Source organism: Copadichromis virginalis, linkage group LG6 (assembly GCF_057382275.1).
Source record: "Copadichromis virginalis isolate Kocher_CV1m ecotype Utaka linkage group LG6, C_Virginalis_male_GT1.1, whole genome shotgun sequence".
NCBI classification, from domain to species: Eukaryota; Metazoa; Chordata; class Actinopteri; order Cichliformes; family Cichlidae; genus Copadichromis; species Copadichromis virginalis.
This window is the reverse complement of record NC_140623.1, coordinates 15,624,732-15,637,134: the sequence shown is the minus strand read 5'-3', so window position 1 is coordinate 15,637,134 and position 12,403 is coordinate 15,624,732. Positions and strand designations below refer to the sequence as shown.

General features: G+C 41.8%; 1 protein-coding gene and 1 pseudogene across 2 annotated transcripts; one reads left to right on the top strand and one right to left on the bottom strand.

Moving 5' to 3' along the window:
* Nucleotides 1-2,731: 2,731 nt before the first annotated feature.
* Nucleotides 2,732-8,549, top strand: plrg1 (pleiotropic regulator 1). The gene is made up of 15 exons (XM_085458906.1): nt 2,732-2,879; nt 3,085-3,191; nt 4,040-4,176; nt 4,395-4,448; nt 4,533-4,626; nt 4,764-4,854; nt 4,940-5,038; nt 5,150-5,242; nt 5,541-5,690; nt 5,985-6,086; nt 6,796-6,898; nt 7,013-7,121; nt 7,516-7,655; nt 7,755-7,948; nt 8,043-8,549. Exons 1-15 carry the CDS (start codon nt 2,871-2,873, stop codon nt 8,100-8,102), a joined length of 1,542 nt encoding a protein of 513 aa, XP_085315032.1. The 5' UTR covers nt 2,732-2,870; the 3' UTR covers nt 8,103-8,549.
* Nucleotides 8,218-10,049, bottom strand: LOC146707525 (uncharacterized; annotated as a pseudogene). The gene is made up of 5 exons (XR_014921009.1): nt 9,905-10,049; nt 9,603-9,803; nt 9,169-9,374; nt 8,549-8,731; nt 8,218-8,375 (listed from the first exon to the last, which is right to left on the bottom strand). The product of XR_014921009.1 is annotated as an uncharacterized LOC146707525 (transcript).
* Nucleotides 10,050-12,403: the final 2,354 nt, after the last annotated feature.

Genomic DNA, 12,403 nt, shown 5'->3' with positions numbered 1-12,403 from the left:
GATCTGTAGCATTACAGAAAAAAAAACCACTGAAATATACACTACAATGGAAAAGTACAAGAGGAAAAAAAGAGACCTCTACTCATGCTGGGCTCCTGGGAGGAAAGCATGAGAACAGGAAACAAAAAAACTCCTCTGCACAAAAAAGCAATAAAATTTCCACAGCACAACATTATGGAACACGTGACAAGCCACAGGGTCGGGTGGGGGGTGAGGAGTAATCCGAAGCAAACACAGCAGCCATCCTGCCCAGCGCTACCATTCCAGTGCGGGCTCAGACCCGCTGTGTTCCCAGGAGGGAACAAGCATCGAAGGCGTTTGGAAAGGGAGGAGAGATGAGTGTGTGCATATCAGTGTATATGTATAAATGGTAAATGGCCTGTATTTATATAGCGCTTTACTAGTCCCTAAGGACCCCAAAGCGCTTTACATATCCAGTCATCCACCCATTCACACACACATTCACACACTGGTGATGGCAAGCTACATTGTAGCCACAGCCACCCTGGGGCGCACTGACAGAGTATGTGTGTGCGTGTCCAGAGTTCAGCTGAGACAGTGTCCTTCGCCCTGCTAGGCTAAGTAAACAGTCTTCCAGCCAACCCAATGTTGCCAATGTGGATTTGTTCAGGCTCTTATATTGAGGATTTCATTAGGGACAATGAAAACAGTTCCAGCTCACACATTCTGAGTGGAAGCTGAAGAAATGCCACTTTGACTCCATAAGAAACAGTTCACTGCTAACTAGGCGAGGACTAGAGCAAATGAAAGTTTGTGTAATATGGTTATGTCCCAACAGTTCTTTGTTCATCTACTGAACATTAAACATGACAATAATTTGACTGTCGCCATCCATTAAAATAGGACCCTCTGGGAATCACCAAGACCTTGTATATTATGAGCTACTATTCATCAGTTAGAGGTTAGTCAGTCCAGCAGTCAAGGTGATCAGAAGTAAACAGACAGAACCATTTATAATAATAATAATAATAATAATAATAATAATAATACATTTTATTTGAGGGCGCCTTTCAGAAACCCAAGGTCACCTTACAAAAAACACAATTAATAAAAGGAACAATAGTGATAAAATACATAAAATAAGTTCAAATTACAAAACAGAGCGTGACAACAGATAAAATCAGCATTAAAGCGAATAAGCCAGTTTAAACAGATGTGTTTTGAGCTGTGTCTTAAATACGGAGAGGGAGTCAATATTTCTTAGTGCAGGAGGAAGAGAGTTCCAGAGCCGAGGAACAGAGCGACTGAAAGCTCTGTTCCCCATAGTGATAAGGTGTGAGGACGGAACAGTAAGATGAATAGCAGATGATGATCTGAGAGTGCGGGAAACAGTGGTGATATGGAGCAGGTCACACAAATATGAAGGAGCAGATTTATGGATACACTTGTATGCAAGAAGTAAGATTTTAAAATTTATCCTGGCTTCTATGGGCAACCAGTGAAGCTGCTGAAGAACTGGGGTAATATGAGCACTTAACGGAGTGCAAGTTATGACCCGAGCTGCAGAATTTTGAAGAAGTTGGAGTTTATGAAGGGACCTTTTAGGGAGACCAAATACGAGGGAATTACAGTAATCAATACGGGATGTAATAAGACTATGGACAAGGATGGCAGCAGCATGGGGAGTAAGGAAGGGACGGGGTCGGTGAATATTACGTAAATGGAAGTAAGCAGACCGAATGAAAGAATATTATCAAGTATGACACCCAAACTCTTAACCTGAGGGGAGGGAAGGGTGGGAGAATTTTCAACGTTAATGGAAAAGCTGTGGGATTTGGTTAAGATAGATGGTGTACCAACAAGTAAAACTTCAGTTTTATTACTGTTAAGTTTGAGGAAATTGGAGGAGAACCAGGATCTAATCTCAATAAGACAGTCTGAGAGGGAGGTAGGTGGGAGGGATGAATTGGGTTTAGAAGAAAGGTAGAGCTGGGTGTCATCGGCATAACAGTGAAAATTTAGATTATATTTTCGGAATATATAACCAAGAGGAAGCATATAAATAATGAATAAAAGAGGCCCCAATACTGAACCCTGGGGCACACCAGCAGAAACAGGATAGAGAGCTGAAGAATGGGATTTAAGTTGGATAAACTGAGTGCGGTCTGAGAGATAGGAGGTAAACCAGGTAAGTGGGGTATGACTAATACCAATGGAAGCTAACTGTCCAGTTCAGAGTCACACAGGTAGCTGTAGCCTGTGCTGTGGGGCGAGAGGCAGTACACTGAACAGACAGACAATCATTCTCGCAATTTAGAAGCACTGATAAACCCATGCATTTTTTTTTCTTTTGGACTATGTCAGGAAATGGCTGGACACCACTAGATTTGATCCCTGTGGATGTAAAGAAACAATGCTAATCCAGAACAAGCAGCTATTAATGATAAACCTTTTAAGTGCAAAAACAAAAAAATCGTGGCCACAGCAATGGAAATAGGGCATTATTTCTACAATTAGCAGGAGTGGTAAGAAAGAAAGGAGCAGTAGAGCGCAGACTGAACTGGTTAAAGCAACTTGGAGAGCACAAATTATTATTATTATTATTATTAGTGTCAAGAAAAGAAGGACATGCTGTGTTCTCGCTTCACGCAGGAAATATAACGAGATTCGGAAGAGTAGAGGTTAAAGATTTGGCTTTTTTCCATTTCAACTTACCTCCTGGCCTATAGGTGGCGCTAATAAGCTGCTAGCTGTCCTTTTACCTCTTTACTTCCGGGGTATTCGGTCGTTGGAGCGTCGCGGTAGTCATGTTTTTGCGTCCGTGATACTTTTCGGGGAGCGTGCTTTGTTTACTGAAAAAAGGGATATTTTCCGCTTCTTTATAATACTGCTTTATTTTTACCGCCACAATGACTGAGGTAAGAAGATATCTGAAGTCCGTTTTTTTTGTCTTTTTTGTGCTTCCGCCCGCCCGGCAGACACATAGCCACGCTCGGCTAATAACTGCAACCACACGCTTATGGTTTTGTTTGCATTACACATAGTAAAAAGTAATTACTCCCAAAGTTTGCCGTGGTTGCACTCGTTTAAAACCCACGTTTTACTATTTATTATCATCTACAGGATGTTCAGAAGCACTCAGTCCACACTCTGGTCTTCAGATCTCTTAAAAGGACTCATGATATGTTTGTGTCTGATCACGCCAAGTCCATCGCGCTGGATGATGAAAGGTAAACGTCACAGTGTTACCTTCTAATGATTTGAAGTTGTGTTTTGGGGTAAATTAAATTCACATAGCAAGCTCTAATGTCATGTGAAATTGTTGTAGAGGTTCGATTGAACAATTTTGTACTAGCGCTTTGTATTAATATTGCTCGCTAGTCCAGATAAATGAGGAGGGTTGCCTCAGGAAGGGCATCTCATGTAAATAAAAAAATCTTTGCCAGTAGTGAGACCTACTATCATTTATGGTTTGGAGAGATTGGCAATGACAAAAAACAGGAGCTGATGCTGGTGGTGGCAGAGCTGAAGAATCTTTTCATTGGGCGTGACTGGGGTGGATAAAAATGAGTATATTGCAGGGAGATCTCAGGTCGAGTACTTTGAAGACAGAGAGCTGGATGTAGAGAAACAAGGCGGAGATGTTTTGGACATGTGCAGAGGAGGGTTTGGACAAAGGGTGTTTAAGATTGACCTCCCAAGCAGGAGAGAAAGACAAAGGAGGACATGCAGAGTGTTTGACACAGGACGATGTTCAGGATAGGGTGAGAAGGAGACATATGTTCTGCTGTTGTTGGGGAACAGTCAAAAAAGAAGGATTTGTAGATGCAACACTAAAGAGCATCAATTTGTCAGGAGTTTATTTTCAGTTTACCAACAACTCTTTTTGTCTGTAAATTTATACTGACATTATGGTAATAAGTAGGAAGTTAAAGCGCTATCAATTTCCTGCTCCAAGAAACAGAAATCTCTGTGTGTTACTGTGTGTTGTTCATGTGTTTCAATATCATTATGCTAATTTAATCAAACATATTAGATGTTTTAAGGGGAAATGCATCATTATGTCATCTGCTTGCAGCCACAAGTTGAAGATGGGGGTTAAACTGAAAGCAGACTACGGTGCAGTGTTACACCTGCCCATCCTGAGGGAAGGGAAAGACAGAGCCTCACACCTTTCGGGCAGCATGGAAGGCCACCAGAACTACGCTCAGCCAGGTGAGGATGAAAGTGTCACTGCATGTCAGAGTCACTCTTAAGTGTGCCAACAATTTATTATTAACAAATATGTGGAAATGTAGATATTTTTTTTATTATGTTTTGCTGTCAAAAAGCTCCGTTTGTCTTTAAATTTAGCTTTTCTTTGTTATTCTGAAACCTTTTATTTCAAAACTACATGATTTAAAGACATTTTGGGAATATTATTTATGTTTTAGGTGAGGACCCAGAATACCTGATCACTGGGACACATGCCTACCCGTCTGGACCAGGTAAATACTCTCAATTTGTGACTTTTTAATTTAATTTCATCATCCAATTGGAGCGTTTATAACCAGTATTTTTTTATTCGCCAGGGGTGGCATTGACCACTGACACAAAGATGCACAGGAATCCCAGTGACACCGGAGTACACTCCATGGCGTTAGTTTTACCCCCATCGCAAGCTAGGTAAACTTTGGCCCTCACACACACAAACACAGTACAAAGGCAGTCAGTCACCAGTAGTAATTTAGCATAAAAGCACTAATAACAAAATGATGCTTACTCACACATAAACCATCATTTACTCTGTGGGTCATTTGTAGGCAGGACGCGAGTCGCACAGCAGCCAGTATTGCTGACATCCACCGGCATGCAGGAGGAGCAGAGCGATCTCACCCTCCGTCATCTGCAGTGGTAGGTCACAGTGTATTCCTACTTTTACTCAGCCTTATCGGTTTGAAAGAAAGAAGTGCAAAACTGATCATCCGTGTGTTTTCAGTCACTCCTGGAGGGAGGTGGGACCAGAAATTCTGCCCTCATGAGGAGAGCGCCCACAATGCCCAAACCTCAGTGGCATCCGCCATGGAAACTGTTTCGGGTAACTATAAATCATTTCAACTTTTCTAAGTTTAAGCTTTGCTCGACACGATACAGTGGGTAAGGTCTGGGTTCTGTGTTTTGCTTAACTGTAGTTTGTTTTGTCTGGTAGGTCATCAGCGGCCACCTTGGCTGGGTGAGGTCCATTGCTGTAGAGCCTGGGAATCAGTGGTTTGTCACAGGCTCTGCTGATAGGACTATAAAGGTGAGTCAAGCAGGAAATAACAGTAAGCGACAAACTAAAAATGGCTCATCTGACATGGACTGACTAAATTAGCTCTCCTCCGAGTCATCTCTCCTCGGGATCGTTACCTGTGTTTGTTTCATAGATTGTTTTCTGTAGGCTCCAACATGCCACAGTGCCTGCTTGCAACTTTAATACCCTGCTCTTCACAGATGATTAAGTTATACTAAAAGCCCAATTTTTACCTATTAAACTGACTATGTTTCTAAATTAATCTCAGATTATCTTAATTTGACTTGAAGGCTGCCTGTCTTGACAGATCTGGGACCTGGCCAGTGGAAAACTGAAACTCTCTCTGACTGGACACATCAGCACAGTGCGTGGGGTGGCGGTCAGCAGCCGCAGTCCTTACCTTTTCTCTTGCGGGGAGGACAAGCAGGTCAAATGTTGGGATCTGGAGTACAACAAGGTATACTTTCAAACAAGGGAGTTATTGGTTTGTGTCATTCAAAACAGTTTATTTAGCGGCTTTATGCTGTAATGATTTACACATTCACCTGTGAAGGTTCCTTTGGGAGGTGACACAAATGTTTTTTGGGGGCTGCATCTGGCATAAAAGCTTTTCCCAATAAAACAGGCACAGCCCTGGTGAATAAAGGTGCAACTGAAACTAGCTAACTTGCTTCTGTTGTGGCTCATTTTCTTCTTTTTCTCTCCTTGTAATGTTGTGGATGTTTCTTGACTATATTGGTTTATATTTTAGGTAATTAGGCACTATCACGGACACCTCAGCGCAGTGTATGATCTGGATCTGCATCCAACCATCGACGTGCTCGTGACGTGCAGCAGAGATGCCACAGCGAGGGTAAGCTCTTACTTTGTGTTGAATCAGCGAATGACATTGATGGAATGACCTAAATGGATCAGGTTTAAGCAGTACAGTGCAGAAAACTGTGTGACAAACAGCCACAGACTGAGCAGCAGGCATACCGTCATCTAAATGTTCTCCGTTGATGTTTCATCGTGGGACTTTCAACTGCGTTGGTATAACGACCCCTCACATATTGAGGTGGTTGTTAATCATAATGGAAAATGACCGAAACAGAGTAGAGTCAAGGCACATAGGTACTAGTGAAAAGAAACTTACCAGTCATGGATCGGCCCCCTCCAGCGCTCAGACCTCAAAGTGTGGGATCATCTTCACAGAGGAGAGAACCAAAGACAGCCAACATCCAAAGAAGAGCTTTGTTTGTCCACCACAAAGCCCAGACTTAAAATTACAAGAAAGCTTGTCTCAAAGAGAGAAGAGAAAATACGAAGAAACGAGGGGTGGCTCAACCCTTTTGCACAGTACTATATTATAATAATAATGGATTGCATTTATATAGCGCTTTTCGAGACCCTCAAAGCTCTTTACAGTTCCACTATTCACTCTCACATTCACACACTGGTGGAGGCAAGCTACAGTTGTAGCCACAGCTGCCCTGGGGCAGACTCTTCCACTAAAGGGCTGTGTTCAGATGTGATGTGGGTTATGAGATGACACTAACTGCTTGTCCTCCCGGTCCATGCAGGTGTGGGACATCAGGACGAAGGCAAATGTGCACACACTGACCGGTCACACAAACACTGTGGCCACGGTGAGATGTCAAGCAGCAGAACCACAAATTATCACAGGTACAATTATGTTTTTTCAAATCGCTCACAACAGCAGTATAAACCCCTCAGTAAGACAGGCTTTAAAGTGGTTTCTCTTCACTCTTGCCCCTAATGTGTGCTTGGTTTGTGCAGGGAGCCACGATTCAACCATCAGGCTGTGGGATCTGATTGCTGGGAAAACCAGAGCAACTCTTACAAACCACAAGAAGTCTGTGCGAACTCTGGTCCTGCACCCCAGACAGTAAGTGGTGTTTTATATGGTGGCGTTGGTTGGAGTGGAGGAAACGCAGCATGCAGACTCCTCAAACAATGCATATTCAAAATTGGTTTGTTGTTATAAATATGTTTTTACAGAAGCTCCTTCGACATGAGGCAGGTAAATGCAGGTGTTACTAATCGCATCAGTTAGTTTTAAGCCTAATTAATGTGATTAGTAACACCTTTGTTTACCTGTTTGATGCCAAAGTGAATCCTGTAATTTAAAAGAAATAAAGTTTTGATTGATAATGAAGATAAATTAAAGCTTGAGTCATGATTTAGGATTACAGGAGCACATTTGTTCATAACTTTAATTGCAAGAACTCATTAAGAGTTGTTGTTCTTCAGATATCGATGTCATATTTGTTGTTTTGCAGATATACTTTTGCCTCTGGATCCGCCGATAACATCAAGCAGTGGATGTTCCCAGATGGAAACTTCATCCAGAACCTGTCGGGCCACAACGCCATCATCAACACTCTGGCTGTTAACTCTGATGGCGTGTTGGTGTCTGGAGGTAATAAAGAGCTGCGGTGCTGTCTTTAACTGTCTGCCTTTTTTGTTTGCTTGTTTTAAATCATTTTATTGAGGCTAATGTTGACCTCATTACACACAGCCGACAATGGAACTATCCACATGTGGGACTGGAGGACCGGATACAATTTCCAGCGTATCCACGCAGCCGTGCAGCCCGGATCTCTGGACAGCGAGTCGGGAATCTTCGCTTGCATGTTCGACCACTCTGAAAGCCGACTGATCACGGCAGAGGCTGACAAGACCATTAAAGTTTACAAGGAGGATGACACCGCTGTACGCTACACTGTTACACTCTACTTGTATTTCTGTGCCGATTCTTATGCAGCAGGAAATAAAATAAATAATAACCATGTTTTCTTTCCTGCAGACAGAAGAAAGCCACCCAGTCAACTGGAAACCAGAAATCCTCAAGAGAAAAAGATTCTAAAGATTTATTTGTTTTTCTTGCCACAGTAACAGCAGTGAATTATATTTCCACCAACTTTTGTTTGCTTGTGCTTTTTCTGTCAGGCAAACTCTCAGCTTTCTCAGAAGCATGCTCTTTATTCTAAAAACCATTTGCAGTCCTCGTTGTATGATGTTAGTCCGATAAAGCAGCCGTTACGGACTGCCAGGAACCTCCCCGAGCGTTTGTTCTTGATGATAACGGCTCTCTGATAGCTCTGATCCGACTCGTCCACCAACAGAAGCCACTCTTCACCTTCAGAAGGACAGACTTCAGAGTGGACCTGCTCAAGTCAAACCCTTCAAAGGAAATGTGTTTGGAAGTTTTAGCCAAGAAAGAAAAAACTTGTATTGTTTCAGCAGAATTGGTGTTTGTACAGACATGGAAAGTTTATTATGCTCCATTTGAATAAAGACCACATTTTTCACATGCCTGCGTTTGTTCAGTTGAGGTGGGTTTTGTGTACTCACCGAGGTATCCGTGGGTGAAGGCGTTCCTGTAGTACTTACAGCCGTCACCCTTGATCTCCTCTCAGTAGCACTGATCTCCACAGGACTCGCTGAGCTCCACTGTGGTTCTGCTTTCAGCAGGTTTCTGCATTATCTGCTCACCTGTGAGGTCAAGTTGGAACAGCAGAAATGTTAGATGAATCTAAAGTGGCTGCCACTTTGTAATTAAGTGGTTGACTATCAGTAGACTTGGGAAATGAAAGGCCTAGTAATGCTTAATATGTATTCATGCTGTGTACAACGGGATTATTCTATGAATAATTTTCCATATTTTTCTCCCAGTTAACAGGAATTGAATTGCTTTCATTAAAGCGAGTTTTTACCAGACAACCTTTCTATTGAGGGGGATTTATTATTCCTGTTGTGTAACGATGTTCAACTAAGTTTTTTATGAAAATGTGGCTCAGCTACGAAACAGTCTGGCAAATTTCTTCTGACCTCTGAAAATATCTTCACTTAGAGAACTGCTCATTGGTTATTTTCTCTTTTTGAGACATCCTTTGGCACATGGTGTTGTTTGTTAATGTTTCCATGGCTACCTAAGTCCTGCATGTAGAGCTTGGAGAGAGAACGACAGAAGGCTCGGCCAGGTTTCTTCTTCAGACGGGCTTTTCTTGGCTCTGGCTGCTCCTCCACCTCCTTCGGAGGTTCTTCAACCATCAGTAGGTGGCCCGCATTATACATGATCTCCTCTTCTAGAGACCTGAGACACATGTCAAAGTGCTCTTCATCCTCCTCTGCATTTCTGGGAGACGACAGCATTGATGGTTGAGAGTTCAGATGTTACAGTTAGGTGCACTTGTGATCTCTAAAATATATTTTATTTAGCTAAGATATTTTTTTCCAAGACAACATGAAATGGTGACATTGTTCCAGGAAATTCAAGGACACGTGTGACTGAAGGACGACACTTTCTAACAAATGCAGTTTCCGTCCTGCTAAAATTTCAGGTTTTAAAACGTGTGCTCCTCACCTGAAGTCCACCCACAGCAGGCCTGCAGTGATCAGTCCCAGCCACTCACTGGCCTCCCAGTTGTTTGTCAACATCACCGGCATAATGATGACCTGCCGTTTTTCGGCATAGTTGAGTTCCTTCTTACAGCACTGTGATGCCTGGTAAGCCGGAGTCATAAACGGACAGATCACAGCAGCCTCTTCCACTCCTGCAGCCATGCTGAAAACGCACACAGATTTAATATGCACAACACAGTAGTGATGAAGCCCATCAGAGATTAGAACAGATGAAACCTGTTATCCACGTCACTTTGCACTCACGCGTCGTTGATGTTGCCCGTCACCCCTCCTTCGATGTCCCTGTGTCCATCCACACAGGGAGCCCCTCATCTTTCAGGTGATCGTATATCTTCTTGACAAGAGGCTGATCATCCCACTGGTAGGAGAGCAAAATGTGAGACGGCATTTTTTTGGTTTTTTAAATTTTACTTAGATTTATGAGAAAGAAAAAGTCCTGTGATGCTTTGGAGTGGGTGGTTTCTGAGTTGCTGAGCAAACTAACCCAGACAATGAGCCCCTTAGCTATGCTGCTTGTTTACTGTGGTCAGATTACACCTGTTGTGCGGTTGCAGCAGGCCATGATCGCAACTACAAGCTGCAGGACAAACGAGAGGTCAGCAATGACAGTAAACTGTAAGACCAGCATTTTCCAGCCATTCCTACCATTTATTATTTATACTGAGCACAGTTTAGACTTACAACAGACAGACTGAAGTCTGTTATGAAGAAATAAGAAACGCCCTATTTGTGTTTATGATACCATTTACTTTAGCTATGACGGATATTATTGTAATGTTTTTCTGGTTTAAATATAATTAGTTTAGGTTTTTATGCAACAGTGTTTTTAAAGAAGCACAAACTGCACAAACAAATTTACATTTATTCAGAAATCCTTGTACATTAGTATCAGCTGCTAACAAACTGCAATCATGTCGTTATTATCAGGGTGGTTTCTTTCATCTTGTGTTAGTTTTATGCTTCCGTTTCAAAGAGAAAATCATAAAAAAAAGTATCTTGTCTGTGAAGTTTTAAATATTTTATGCAGAAACATTGAAATATTCAGGAAAAATTAACTATCATCATTGTAAAACTGTAAAATTGTATATAAAATAGGTTTTTGTTTTTTTTTCCCCAGTGAAGGAAGCAAGCTCCCATGCAGTAATCATCTTTTATACATTTCAGAGCTCTTGCTTGCTTTATGCTCCTGAGAGCTGTGGCAAGAATCTTCCCATTGAACATGAGATATCAATGTAAAGCCCAGGATGTCCTCTATTTGGTACAGCAGGACTTATTGGGATAGCTACAATAAGTCAAAAGATATAGACCAAGAATAAATGTCCATTACAGAGGACATAAATGAATAGGCTGGTTCTCAGCTATTCATGGACTTTGCAAATGCACAACCCCCACACAGCCACTAGGGGGACCCCAAGCTGCAAGCTCAGCCTCATATATTTGGGAAAATATTTAAATGACCTGTTTTCATTTGGAGCCAGCTGCTCTCTTCTGTGTGTTTACTGAAACACTTGTGTGGTTAAAACTGAAATGTGGGATATTGCCAAAGCTTGGCTGCAACGACAGGGAAGCTGTGGTGGATCATTAAAAAAAAAAAAAATCACCATTAGGATATCTTGTTGTGAATGAAGTCTGCATATGATGTATGACTGACAGCCTCACATCTTCACGAGGAGAATAAGGGTGGCCCAGGCTGCAGTGAAACCCGGATTGCATCAAAATGTGTTTATTTTTTAAGCATAAAATTAAGAAAAGAAGAAGAAATCTACAGAAATATGCCCATGATAAAGGAAATATTTGCTTCTGTGGAGGAGGAGCCAGAATTTGAATAAAAAAATAAAAACAAAAACAGAAAGCTGAAGTTGAAGAGGATGTATTACTCTTCTTATTGTTGCTGGGCTTTTCTTATTTGAACTTTAAAATAGATGCTATAGTTTCTTTGTATTTTAATATGGTATTTCACTTTATTTTCACCTTATGGTGTAATTTTCACACCGGTGTGGATGCCAGTTAGGTTTTGATTTGAAATAGCGGTTTCATTAATTTTATGTTCACCTGGAAAATTTTGGAGGAAAACTGTGCGAAGAAGCTTCATTATTTACTTTTATGTAGATTTTAATTGCTTGCACCAATTTTTAGGTCTTTCATCTGAATTTGAGATACATAATTATCACCATGGATCATTGGATCAGCTTAAAGAATTTAACCTCTCCACCCCCACCCTCCCAGTTATCGTGTTATAAACAGCGATCCCCAAAGAGAATCTCAAAAAGCTAGAAACGGCCCTGATAAACTTCAGTATTTTGCTGAGAAGCTCGTGTGGATGTTACATTGAGAATCCTTAGACCTGAGGAGACATCGTCACCCCAACCCCCCTAGGACTAAGTGACCGGATAGCCTTGATTTTTCCTTTCTTTTCCTTTTAAAGAGTGGTACAGTTTCTGCTTTTTACCAGCAGAATGAGCCACCCTAACACTTATATGTTCCTTTGCTTAGACGGGAGCACTTTATTAAATCACTTCAAGCTCATACTAACCACATTACCACAAAGGGGCCTTTTAGGACACCGTTTTGGCTCAACTGGTGTGATATCCGTATTTATTCCACTTTCCACCTGACTTCTTCCACAGGTCAGCTATACTAGGCCACGTGTCAGCAAGAGGCACTGAAGGTAATCTCTCAGCCTAATTAAATCTTAAGCAATCAGGGCCACAGATGGAGCCGACCAGCGTGGGACGCGCCGCC